General features: G+C 44.2%; 1 protein-coding gene and 1 long non-coding RNA gene across 3 annotated transcripts in view; one reads left to right on the top strand and one right to left on the bottom strand.

The window, feature by feature from the left end:
* The window catches only part of LOC132592171 (uncharacterized), a 46,023-nt gene extending 44,020 nt beyond the window's left edge, over window positions 1–2,003 (bottom strand). For both annotated transcript variants that reach the window (XR_015950162.1, XR_015950163.1), the window contains exon 1: window positions 1,568–2,003. This is a non-coding gene — a long non-coding RNA (uncharacterized LOC132592171). The remainder of the gene's footprint in view (window positions 1–1,567) is intronic.
* Window positions 2,004–2,068: 65 nt separating this feature from the next.
* CCDC6 (coiled-coil domain containing 6) overlaps window positions 2,069–12,447 on the top strand; it is a 40,562-nt gene continuing 30,183 nt past the window's right edge. The window contains exon 1 of the mRNA XM_035138100.3: window positions 2,069–2,350. Coding sequence (XP_034993991.1) covers window positions 2,069–2,350 — 282 coding nt within the window. The remainder of the gene's footprint in view (window positions 2,351–12,447) is intronic.

Genomic DNA, 12,447 nt, shown 5'->3' with positions numbered 1-12,447 from the left:
ACTTGCATCACTATTATGTCATATGACACATACAGCATCCCCTTAGATCAGGGGCCAACCTTTCTAGGTCCATGGATAAATTGAGATCCAAAAGAATTAAACTGAGCCTTGAAAAGCACATAGAGCTGAAAAAGGAACTTCCTCCTTCAGCTCTGTACATTTCAAGGGATAAAAACAACACCCTTGCCACCTTACAACTGAGGGAGCAGTGAGTGGGGGTTGGCTCAGAGATTTCAAGGGCACCAGGAGAAGACTGCAAATATGCCACTAACCCTGTGTGTAGCAACCAAAAGATAGATAAATACTAGTATAAAAAACAAAAGCCATTGCTCAAGGAGCTTAGCGCTGAACTACTGTAAGTGGAAGGAATGCTGCAATATCTGAGCTTCCACACTGGCTCTGTCATATTACCCACTACCACACCTACTCTGCAGAACCTTGTTCTCCCTTACATCTAGAAAGGATTGAGATGTTATCAAGTCATAGCATTACAAAACAAATTGAACTTAAGACAAAACAAGTCCACAATGCTGCATAGATTTGGTGAATCTCTATTTGGGTCTGGTTACAAGAAAGAAGGCAGGCCTCCACAGTCACTTACGGACTCATTGTTAAAACCGTGTTTATGGAAGACAATCTTACTCGGTTAGGAGTGATCGCCAAAGAAGAATAAGCCTTTTAAATGAGCAAATGTAGGCATGCCTAATTCTGCAAAGGCTTGCATTCTATGCTGGATTTGTTTTTTCAAAACCCAAAATGGGGGAGCCTAATCTGGAATTGGGATCTTGAAGAAAAGAAGGCATGAATTTCAGGGTATTATGAGACCCCTTTTTAGATGTTTCTTTCGTAGCCGAATCCTGTCATAAAACTCAAGCATGGCCGTAGGATAGCAGTGGGCTCTTAGGCGAACCTTACTCAGAAGTTTCACTGTGTTCAATGGGGCCATGTGCACATTTATGTGGGGAAAACCAGAGAACTCATTGAAACATGCCTCCACTGTAAACATGAGCAGGGACTGTGTTGTAGAGAAGGCAGAGCTGAAAGGAAGTTTTGCTTAAGAGTGTATCCCATCAGATGTCAATGCAACAAACTACTACCGGTATATGGCTTTTAGACCTCTGTGGACAACCTTTTATAGTAGGGAAGTTTTTAATGTCTGATGTCTTACTGTGTTTTAATTTGTTGGAAGCCACCCAGAATGGCTGGGGTAACCCAGTCAGAAGCGTGGCATATAAATTAGTAGTAGTAGTAGTAGTAGTACACATTGCATTCATTTTTCGATAGCAGCCTGCAAGTATCACACGGGACCCCACCCATTTCCACAGCTTACTCTTGACAAAGCAGGCTCTTGCGTGCCAAAAGCTCCCTCTGAAATAAAACTTGGGTATGTTGCCATGGGCTTTCTGCTTTAGTCGTGAGGTAACTTTACAACCCATAGGCCACGCAACCCGTGGCAGGGCAGTTACCCCGAAGTACCTGCTTGTGCACAAGGCCTTAGAGCGCCTAGCAAGGCAACGGTGCGCACCTTCCCCTCAGAAGCAAGTCCAACCGGGGGTGGGCGACTTACTTTCTTATAAATTTAACTCGGGCTGCAAGTTCTGGTGGGCCTGAAGGCCGTGCCGCCCGAAGTTCACCTGAGGCGGCGGCGGCGCTGCTGCTTTACCTAGAGACTATTGACGGCGCCTTTCTTTTTTTGGCGTTGCAGATTACGGTTCCGCCCAGGGAGGCGGCGTTGTCTCCGCCCAGACAGCCATGGAAATTGGCTGTATCCGTTGCAGTATCCCTAAGCCGCGGCCGGCGTCGCTGTGGGCCCGCCGGGGGAAGCGGGCAGCTCCCTTCTTGGAGCCGAGCGAGAGCGGCTTATTCGGCGCGGACGGAGCGTGCGCCAGCCTCTCGTCGCTTGCTCGGCCCAGGCGGTGAGCTTCGGCCGCCGACCCCGCCTCCGTGCCTCGCAGCAGCAGCAACAGCACAGCCGCCGCAGCCCGAGAGGCGGGCAGACGAGCAGGAAAGCGCGCTGAGGTGTGTGCAACAGCAGCAGCAGGAGCCGCCGCCTCCCCAGGGCCGGGGCATGGCCGACAGCGCCAGCGAGAGCGACACGGACGGCGCGGGAGGCAGCGGCGGCGGTCCGGGGGTGTCTCTTCCCGGCTGCCCGGCGGGGCCTGGCTCCTCGGGGGGCAGCAAAGCGGGCGGCATCGTGATCTCGCCGTTCCGGCTGGAGGAGCTGACGAACCGCCTGGCGTCGCTGCAGCAGGAGAACAAGGTGCTCAAGATCGAGCTGGAGACCTACAAGCTCAAGTGCAAAGCGCTGCAGGAGGAGAACCGCGACCTGCGCAAGGCCAGCGTCACCATCGTGAGTGCGGGAGGGCCGGGCAGGGCGTTACAGGAGCAAGCGGGGCTCGACCCCCTTCGCCTCCCCCCCCACGCGAGGCACCCTCTCCCTGTCCTCAGGAAGGCCCGCCGCTCGCCTCTTCACCTGGGAGTTGGCGGAGGGGAGGCGCCGGCGGGGCCCGCCTCAGGTGGGGCTTCGGAGGGCCTCGCCTTGGGAGGGTTCCGGGTGGAAGGGCTGGCGAGGCGCCGGGGGAAGGGCGGGGGAAGGTGGAGGCCCAGCTGGGAGGGCTCCGGGCTTTCCCGCGCCTCCGTCCCCTTTCCTCGCCTGCGCGCTTTTCCCCCACGCGCGAGCTGCTGCTTTTAGCCACCTTTGCCCTGGCAGACAGCTCGATCCTGCGCCTACTCCGAAGGAGGTCCTGCCGAGTTGAGTGCACTCAGGATTGCATCTCGGAACAGCTCTGAGCCATAATCTGAGTCGGGCCTTCTCGGTATTTGAACATGGGCAGCAGCCACGCCAACGGGCCCCTGGTGGCAGCCGTCTTTATTTTCGTTTCGCTCGCCAGGAGTTGCTCTCCACATGTTTTGGAGAGGGAATGGGGCTCTCTTCTCTGCTCCGCCTGCTGCCGGCATGCATGTCTATTGCACACAGTTGTTGTGTCGTCGTCGTCGTTGTCTTCTGTTGGAATGGCTGGGTTGTGATTCTTTGCATTCACACCTGAGCGAAGGGATGGCGTTGGAGATGGTGGCTGCCCAAAACGTGGTTCAGAATGAACAAGGTGCTCCGTTTAAGTTGCAGCGTTAGAATCTCAGATATATAAGCTAAGTGCCAAATGGCTCCTTAAACCAGGGCTGCCGTTGCCAAAATGGAACGCCTAGTTGCCGTTTAGGGGCCAGGTGGTCCTGAAAGCCGAATTTCTCAATATGGCTTTTTGGTTGCTGAAATTCATTCTGATTGTGCAGATAAAATATAGCAGGAAGATATAGCTGTTTTCACTCATGTGTGAAAACAGTCAAGATCCAAGGATTCCCAGACATGCACCTCCAGATGGTGGAGATGTCAGGCGTCATCCTGGCTCCCGAGCAACTTCACTTAATCGCAAGTGGCCAATAGCCAGATGCAAAATGCACCTGGCGAATTTTGAATGCTGGCAAGTTGGTAGGAGGAATGAAAAGCAAGGAAGGCATTATGTGTGGGTACAGCGAGGAATAGAAGAAGTGTGGAGCTAGATGAGTGGTGGACTTCAGGTATTGCACACCTTTATACATGATCTTTCTATAGTTTTTATAAATTGTTTTGCCAGACGTTGGACAATGCCCATTGGGCTAGATGTCCATTTTATTATTCTATTCTGTATCCCACTTTTTTCTTCCAATGAGCTCTAAGTGGTATACAAGCAACTCCCATTTGCACAGGCGTTGTGTTCCAGGTCATTGGCATGTCAGTGGTCACACATAAACCCATTCTGCTCCCCTCCAGGCCCGAAAGCGGCATATATGTTAGCAGTCACGCATCAATTGGACATGTGCAAAATGGTCACCACCTGTACATGGTTCTCTCACCCCAATCCCCACAACAACCCTGTGAGGTAGATTAGACTGAGAGGCAGTGAGTGAGTAGCCCAATGCCACCTGGTGAGCTTCATGGCCACAGTGGGGATTTGAACCCTGGTCTTCTGGGTCCCAGTCTGACATTCTAACCACTAAACCACACTAGCTCATTTTATATAGCAAAACCAGATCTAGGGTGACTCAGAAAAACGGCATAGAGCAGATCTGTGTAGATGCTGGCTTGGTCACAAAACATACCAGTGGGATCAAGTTGTATTCTTTATTCTCTCTCGGATCACTGAATGGTTGCCATTGACTTGTAACAGGGGGAAATAGAAAGCTGCACTGAGAGGAAAGCCATTGCAAAAAAGGTGCCATAGGTTTGCTATGTACGGTACTTATATTCTGTGGCAGAATTGCTGGAACCGCCTTCATTGGTTTTGTGTGAGGATGTAGTCAAAAATCTAGTTACTGTGTTGCCAAAGCCCTGTTCAAACCTAACATTTGAATGCTTCCATTGAGTCGCATCAGTCTGTTATTGCTGCGCAAATGGTTCATTGGATCCAGCAATGACATTACATTGGGCAATGCTAAATATGGTGTTCCTTTCTCTAATTAAAGAGAATCAAACCTATTTGTGTGGGACCAAAGATATAATGTCTAAATCAGAATGGACACTTCCAGAGATCTGAAGTAGGATTGCCTGCCTAAAATGGCTTTGGTTCATGGAAAGAAATCAGTCTTAGCAAAATTCTATTGTTTACGGTGGATTCAGGATTCCAGCCTCTGTAAGCAGAGCTGCTTGAGAGATCATGAAAATTAGCCATAGCCTTTCTTTTGATATTTGACTTTGTATGTAGTTTGTACAGTGTGCGGAGGTGAAAAATGTACTTGAGTGCCTCCAGGTGACATCTAACGGGATTTTAGTTGTCCAAAATAGTTTGACAAGTAGGCTGCTATGATGATTATTTTACATAACTAAGCACAGTCCTGATGAGGACCCATGGGAGCTGACACAACACAAGTACTGGTGCAAGGCTGGGCTTGTAATATGCAGGGCTTCAATAATAAATATTAGGTACTGTGGCAAAATACACTAGCTTGGTTTTGTGAGCATCTATAAGTCAAGCTGGGACGCAGGTGTCACTGTGGATTAAACCACAGAGCCTAAGACTTGCCGATCGGAACATCGGCGGTTCAAATCCCCACGACGGGGTGAGCTACCGTTGTTCGGTCCCTGCTCCTGCCAACCTAGCAGTTCGAAAGCATGTCAAAGTGCAAGCAGATAAATAGGTACCATACTGCTCTAGTGGGAAGGTAAACAGCGTTTTGTGCGCTGCTCTGGTTCGCCAGAAGTGGCTTAATCATGCTGGCCACATGACCCGGAAGCTGTACGCCGGCTCCCTCGGCCACTAAAGCAAGATGAGTGCCGCAACCCTAGAGTCCGCGACTGGACCTAATGGTCAGGGGTCCCTTTACCTATAAGTCGAACCAAATATATACTGAACACAATCTCTGTTGTCTATTGTAGACACAAGCTGTTCACAAACATATTGTGTGACATTGACAATGGACAATGGTGGTATGTTCTAAGGGACCAGACTACATAGGGGACCAGTTATGTAGCATACCTGGTCTAGTTCATTGTGGAATGGACATTCCTAGGCAATCACTGACTTCCATCAGCTAGATAAAATACTATCTCGTTAGTTGAAGTTGCTGATTAGTTTGCTTTATTCAGTTCTTAAGTTTGAATACTTATTTGAGAACTGACTATCATACTGGAACATTTCACTCATTTTGAATCTATTTTGAAACTAGAAATCCTTTGGCTTAAGGGTCTACTCTAAAAGCATAGTAGTGGCATTCTCCATGGCTCTGAAATTTTGAAAACTTGGTGAGTTTGTCTTTTTGACATCCAGCCTGTCCTATAAATCAAGAGGTAAACTTGTGGTATCAATAGAAGTTTGGCTTCCTGTGTATTTCTTGGAGAATAGTTACCAAACCCAGTTAGGAAGGAGTCCCGGGTGCATCCTAGAACTAGACACAAGATACTCTTTGAACAAATGAAGATTCTTCTTGGATGCCAGTAAAATGAACAAATGATTGTTTGCTCCCTAGTAATTCTAATAAGAACGAGTCTGACAGGGATACCTCTCCCCAACAAGTTCCCTATATCAGGAAGGAATTTCCTGCCATAGGGAACCTGTGTAGATGCTCTCTGCTTATCTGGTAGACTTCCCCAAAGTCTGAGTGAAATTTTGTTTACAAAGTGCTGTGAAAGTGACCACATTTAATGGATTAAATGAATGCTTATTTGCCTGGATAGCCCTTTCAAAATAAATGATAATAGCTTGATAATATCTTGATGATGAAACGCATTAACTTCTACAGGATGCTGAATTAAATCTCCTTTTTTACTAAAAGAGAAAGTCTTCCAATCTGTGACTTCTCAAGTTTGATATTAACTAGTATGTTCATTCAAATAGTTTATGTTTATTGAGGCTTGATTGGGGCACCTGATCTGGATTCACATGGGAAAAAAGAGTAATAAGCAAGTGATATTCATTTCTTCGCTTGTTTTTATCATGATGAAACAAGTCTCTTTATAAGTTGTGGATATACTTGGGATGCTTTAAAGTTCAGTATTGGTACATACCGTACTATGTTAGGAGGCAGAAACCTCTGGGGGAAATGCCAAAATTATTTGCAATGTGACTAGAGGAGCTTATTGATGCTGATTTCAGTGAATGGCCTCAGATGCAAATCTTCACATTAAAGGTGTGTACTTTATGCAAACTAAAACCTCAAGGTAGATGTGTGCAAGTTCAAAGGGGTTATCATGATATTAAACAATTACAATCAGCAATATTTTATGTAAGAGTCTAAATATTGCATTGACCAGAGGTTTATATATGAATGGTTTTATATATTTAGAAATACAGAAGTACAGATAGTTCTGAAAAGCATACTGAAGAATATAGAAGGGTACAGCATTTCTATAGCAAGTTGTTGGCAGTCGGCCTTTTAATAGCTTTCAAAAATATCTGTAAAATGAACACTTAAATAGTTTCTGATTGTCATTGCAAGGGCAGTTTAGATACTGAAAATCAAGCTAGATACAGTAATGGGCAACATGAAAAGTAGTGTTAAATCAGTTGTGCGTCACAACTGAAGTGTTAATGTGCAAGCAGTAAAGGATTGAGTGGATGCATAAAAAAGAATAGGATGTTAATATAAGAACCATTTTATACCATTTTATGCTGTCAGTACCGTTGGGGCTTAGGGATGCTTCCCCTTTCAGTTCAGTCCTTTATTTATTATTATTATTTGGTGTTTTAAAATTTCAGGTAATGTTTTTAAAACGTAGCTGTGTATAGTTCACATTTCTTTTTGCTGTAAGATTTGAACACATTTATGAAACCAGTGGAATTTATTTGTTAATGTGAAAAGAACTGAAACTGTTTTTTTAATGTTTGTTAAGCAGAAGCAAATATTTCACTAACTTTTAGTGCTAAAGACGGCTTCCACTATTAAGTATTCAGAAGTATCCAGTAATGTAGAGGAGAATAGTTTTTTAAAAAAAATATTTGAAATTTGATGGTAGAAGAGAGTTGCCAAAACTTCTAAAAGCTGAGGCAGTCCCCCCCATCCTGCAATTAAAACTGACGGCATCTGAAGAAGTGTGCATGCACACGAAAGCTCATACCAATGACAAACTTGGTTGGTCTCTAAGGTGCTACTGGAAGGACTTTTTTTTATTTTTTGTTTCGACTACGTCAGACCAACACAGCTACCTACCTGTAACTAGTACTATGGAAGACATTCTTCTCTTGTTTACATAACTAAAAACAAAGTTCTTTGGATGTGTAAGAACTATCTGTCCTCAGAGGAGCTTTACCCCTGTGTTTATGAGTTGCTGTTCCGAGTGTGCCTCCTCTGAGAGTAGTTCTGCTGCATCTCTCTCAGTGGGGTGATTTAATGATCAAATTGCCTCAAATGCTGAGTCTGCTTAGGAGGCTCTAAGGACAAACAGTGGATCTTACTGACATGCAGGTGGCTGTCTCCTCTGTAGGTGGATACCTTTTGCTTGTGAGAGGTTACTTTTGAATGCATCTTAGCTGTTCTCTTGCGGCTCACTGGTGTGCCCCACTGGCGGAGGAAGAGGAGTGGGGGGGAGCGCACTGCCCCCGACAGCGCGATCCCGGCAGGGTTCCATTGTGGCTGCCCCGCCCTCAGGACATGCGCCAGCCCCGCCTGCTCCCCCCCCCCAGTGCCAAAGCATGAAGCTCCGCCACTGGTGTGCCCAAATAGCAGTTTGAACTTTATGGGGATAATTGTGCTAGATTTAGGGGAGTTGCCTGAATTTAGGATGAGTACATATTACCTCTATTGCTTGTGTACTGTAGGATAGGTAGATCAGAATCCAATAATGTTGTTGTTGTCAGTTCACCTTCTCCGCACTACCAGGATGAGTAGCATCTCATTGTGCATTGGATTCCAAGGATGGTACCGTCAGTATACAATGGGAAATTTTGCTGCATGTATCAAGTGTTGGAGCCCATGTTAGAAATTACTATTTATTTGTATGATATGTAACAGTGTACTTAGTGTTTTTAAAAGTCCAAAGATGCCTTGAAATTTATAGTGTATTGATCTGTTTCTTACTGGAAATAGAAATCGTGGCCACAGCAAAGAACCACTCAGCCATACAGTACTTGTTTCTTGAATTGCACCCTCTCAAAACACATTCCTCCACCCTTGCACCAATTCTACATGGCAAACCGGTTTTAAAGGGGAAGTTTTAAAAAGTAGCTTGTGCTGTGGCAATGCGGGTGGGGTAGCTATCTAATCACTTTTTAAAAGAAATCACACCAAGTTAGTACAAGCATTTGGGTGTGCCACAGTAGTTCTTTGGACTTCAGCCCATTTGTGTGATTTTTGGGGGGTTATTTAATGTTGATATGGAATAAGATTTCCCTGAAAGTTACTGGTCTCTCCCCCCCCCCCCCCAAGAATAGTTTGACATAGCTTTATACTCATAGTATAAAAAAAGACAATTGCAACTTATTTTGCGGAAGGAGCAGTGACTACATCAACTTTTGCTGGGCAAGTGGGGTATGTGAGTACACAGTGATGTGCCTTTAATTATTTTTATTTAATTTCCAGTCTATTCTGTACATCCCAGGGACCAGAAATTCACTTACTATAGCACTTCCACCTTGTTCCTTTGTAACAGGAAGCAAAATTCTGCACAAGGGGGGATTGTCACACCTATTTATGCAGATTTCTGGTGATGAGTCAATATAGGTGCAGAAGGATCCTGCAGGTGAGATACCCAGAACTGGGACTGCACTGTTGATACAAACTGGAAAATGAGTTGTAAAATGCCTTTGTGGTCAGAGGTGCACAGTACAGCAATGGAAAATAATCTACAATGGCAAGTCATGGCAAGAAGCTAGGAATATTTGCTTAGTTTTTGGTTTCTGTTAACTATGACAACTCGGGACCTTAAAGCAAAGCTGTTATTAAACTAGGTTCCTGGTGGAAGTCAATAATATGGCATTCTTTCGTTCAGATGTTTAGTTTCATTTTCTTCATTATTATTATTATTATTATTATTTTATTTTATTTAGACTCCCTGATTAGATTTATTATGCAGAATGTTAGTTTTGATCCTCCTGCATTTGAGTATGTACACGTTTAGTTGTTGCTTCTTCCTAATAAGTGTTGCAATAAGATGCTTGCTGTTCAAGGTTTTCTGCTTTCTGAGAAAGGAGGCTTGCGCTTGTCTCTTGAGAGCGTGGCAGAAGAGATAGATATGAATGTTAAGGCACTCCATCTTTTTCTTAGTTAATGAAACGGGCAACTCTTTGGGCAACTCATCCTAAGTGCACTCCATGATGAAATTGTTAAATGGTTTTGGATGTTCCGGTGAAACAGCCAAAGCTGGGCATAACCACTTCCAGCTGCAGAAGAGATTTGAGACTCTAGTGACAAGTTGGAATCCTGGAGTAGGCCTACTCCCAGACTATGAATCCGTTCATTCAACTCCTCGCAGAACAGTTTGCTCCCCTAATTCCTGGACTTGGGGGCCATCCACCCACAGGACCTCCATCTTGTCAGCTTTCAGCCGTTTAATTGGCCCCGGTCCAGCCCATTACTGCTTCCAGACACAAGTTCAACACCTGCATAGCACCTCCAGATTGAGATAAAATGGAGAGATAAAACTGAGTGCCAGCAGCACAAAGCTTCTGTGCTCCCAACTCCACATATGATAGCACCCAACTATTTCATATAGATGTTGAATAACATTTAAAACAGAATGGATCCTTGTGAAGACCCCAAGCTGAAAAGCCATGGAGCCAAGTAACTTTCTCTAGTTGCTCTGAAATAATAGCAACTTTCAGCAAATTGAGGGGCATAGTTAAATCTTTTTTCCTCTCTTCATTGACATGTTTTCCCTCTCCCTCCCTCCCTCCCTCCCTCCCTCTCTTTGTTGTTGTTGCTCATTCAAATTTGTCCTGTTAGACAAAAGAAGCAAAGGTAGCCTTCTTTCCCTTTCTGTTTCATGATACTGTATTGCTGACTGCAGAGCATTATTTTAGTAACTGTATACTCCATCCATAGAGCAAAATAGAGTGGAATTTCAGAGAGAACCTGGAAGAATGCCAACAAGTAAGAGGTGGGAGTGACTCAACAGAACAGTTAAACAAATATGGTAATTTGTAACTGTGTTCTTATTTATACGTACTTCCCACATGTAGTGGAACTATAATTGCTCTCTGCTTGCTGCTACCGTAGACACAGGACAGAAATGTTAATTATTAAAGCTGATGAATATCTTGCAACTTAGAGTGAAGATCGTGCATATCTTACCTGTAGTTATGCGTGTTCTATAGCCACCTAAGTTGAATTGAAACTTGCTTCTTTTCTCTGGGAAACTGAAAAGAACAGCCATGCATGGATTATGTTAGGCAAGGCAAAAGGTATGTGACAAAGATCAAATGATCCAGTTAATTAAAAGTGTCAGTATAGTCAAGTCACAAAGGGAAAAGGTCTTTAATAAAATGGAATCATTTATATATATGAAGAGATCACCGCAGGAGGGGAGACATGAGAGTGAAATGAAAATATTCCAAGGCTACACTCCAAAGAGTCTATTTAAGTGCACCACAGGGCTTCTGTGTGCTTCTCCATCTCTGTTGGCTGCCAGTCCATTACTCGGACCAAATCAAAGCCTTGGTATTAACCTTAAAGTCTTGAACAGCTTTAGGTCAAGTTACCTGAAGGATTGTTTCAAGGATTGATTGCTTTTTAATGCTGTTTTTCTATAGGTTGCAGATTGTGGCTATAATTTTTATTGTGATTACCTGTAAAGGTTTTGCCTTGTATTAATTTTTATGGCTTTTAAATTGTCTTGTTCACCACCCAGAGAATTTTTGGATGAGTAATTGAGTAGTATACAATGTTTAATACATAGAAATAAATCTTCCATGTCATATCACAAACTGTTTTCAAAACTCGCCTGCAGTGGAGCTGGGATGCACTTGTGAAACCAGGTTGGGCACACAGGGTTACTAAACCTGTGAATGTGATTCTTTCTTTCCAAACCAGGAGCTATGGCTAATTATGGTTTATCCAAACAAGCCAGGATCAAAACGGTGGTTTGATCTTGGCTTGTTTGGGCAAACCATAGCAAAAGCTAATCAGACTTTAACCTCTTTAAAATGGAACCAGATGCTTCCCATGTTTTTCTCGCCGCCATGCTAAAGAATGAGAAGGGAGTGCACAAGCACAAGGCTATGAGCACAGGACTATGATTTAGTGCTGTGTCCAAAGGCAACCTTATGTAATTCACAGTTTGTAAAAATTAAATGCAGGCAGGCAGCATTGCAAAGCAAGGCAAATGCATCTACAGAGCTAGTAGGGGAAGCTAGTGTTACTTCAACAGATTGGACTTCATTGAAGTCTTCAAATCAGTATGAATTTCTTCCATTGGAAAAATACAAAGTAATAAATACATCACATGATTTGGCTTTAGACATCAGACACCCAAAATGAAGCATTGTGAAAAAGAAATGATAGAAACTACTTTTGTGACTTCACAAACTTTTTTTTCTAAGCACAGAGTGTTCAAAGCTTATTCCGACAGATAGCACAACCAATATGCTAGAATCAAGTTGCAAGTTTCTCCAACTTGTTTGCACACCCTATTTTTCTGTATTTTGCAATACAAATTAGCTCCAGTTTCAGCCAGTGGGGGTGCCAGCTATTCTGCCAAACCTGCTGTTTCAAGTATGATTGTGCACTATTCTAGAGCACACTTGGCTCACCTACGGTTCCATGCACCACTGGCAGTTTTTCCTGTACCCTACTGAAGCGAAGAGCTCTCAGCAATACAGTGAAGGAGAGGAAACCTCTGTTGGTTGCCTAACTATGTCACACAGCCAATCCACACAGGTCCTCTTTCTCTTTTCTAAGCATGCTACAACTCAACCACCCCTCCATTTGTGTCACTGTTTTGCATTATAAAAGCATAATTTCCCCAAAAAAGCACAACTTTCTTCA

The sequence above is a fragment of the Zootoca vivipara genome, chromosome 5, assembly GCF_965207765.1.
Source record: "Zootoca vivipara chromosome 5, rZooViv2.hap1.1, whole genome shotgun sequence".
Classification (NCBI taxonomy): Eukaryota; Metazoa; Chordata; class Lepidosauria; order Squamata; family Lacertidae; genus Zootoca; species Zootoca vivipara.
This window is presented reverse-complemented; position numbering and strand designations above follow the sequence as displayed.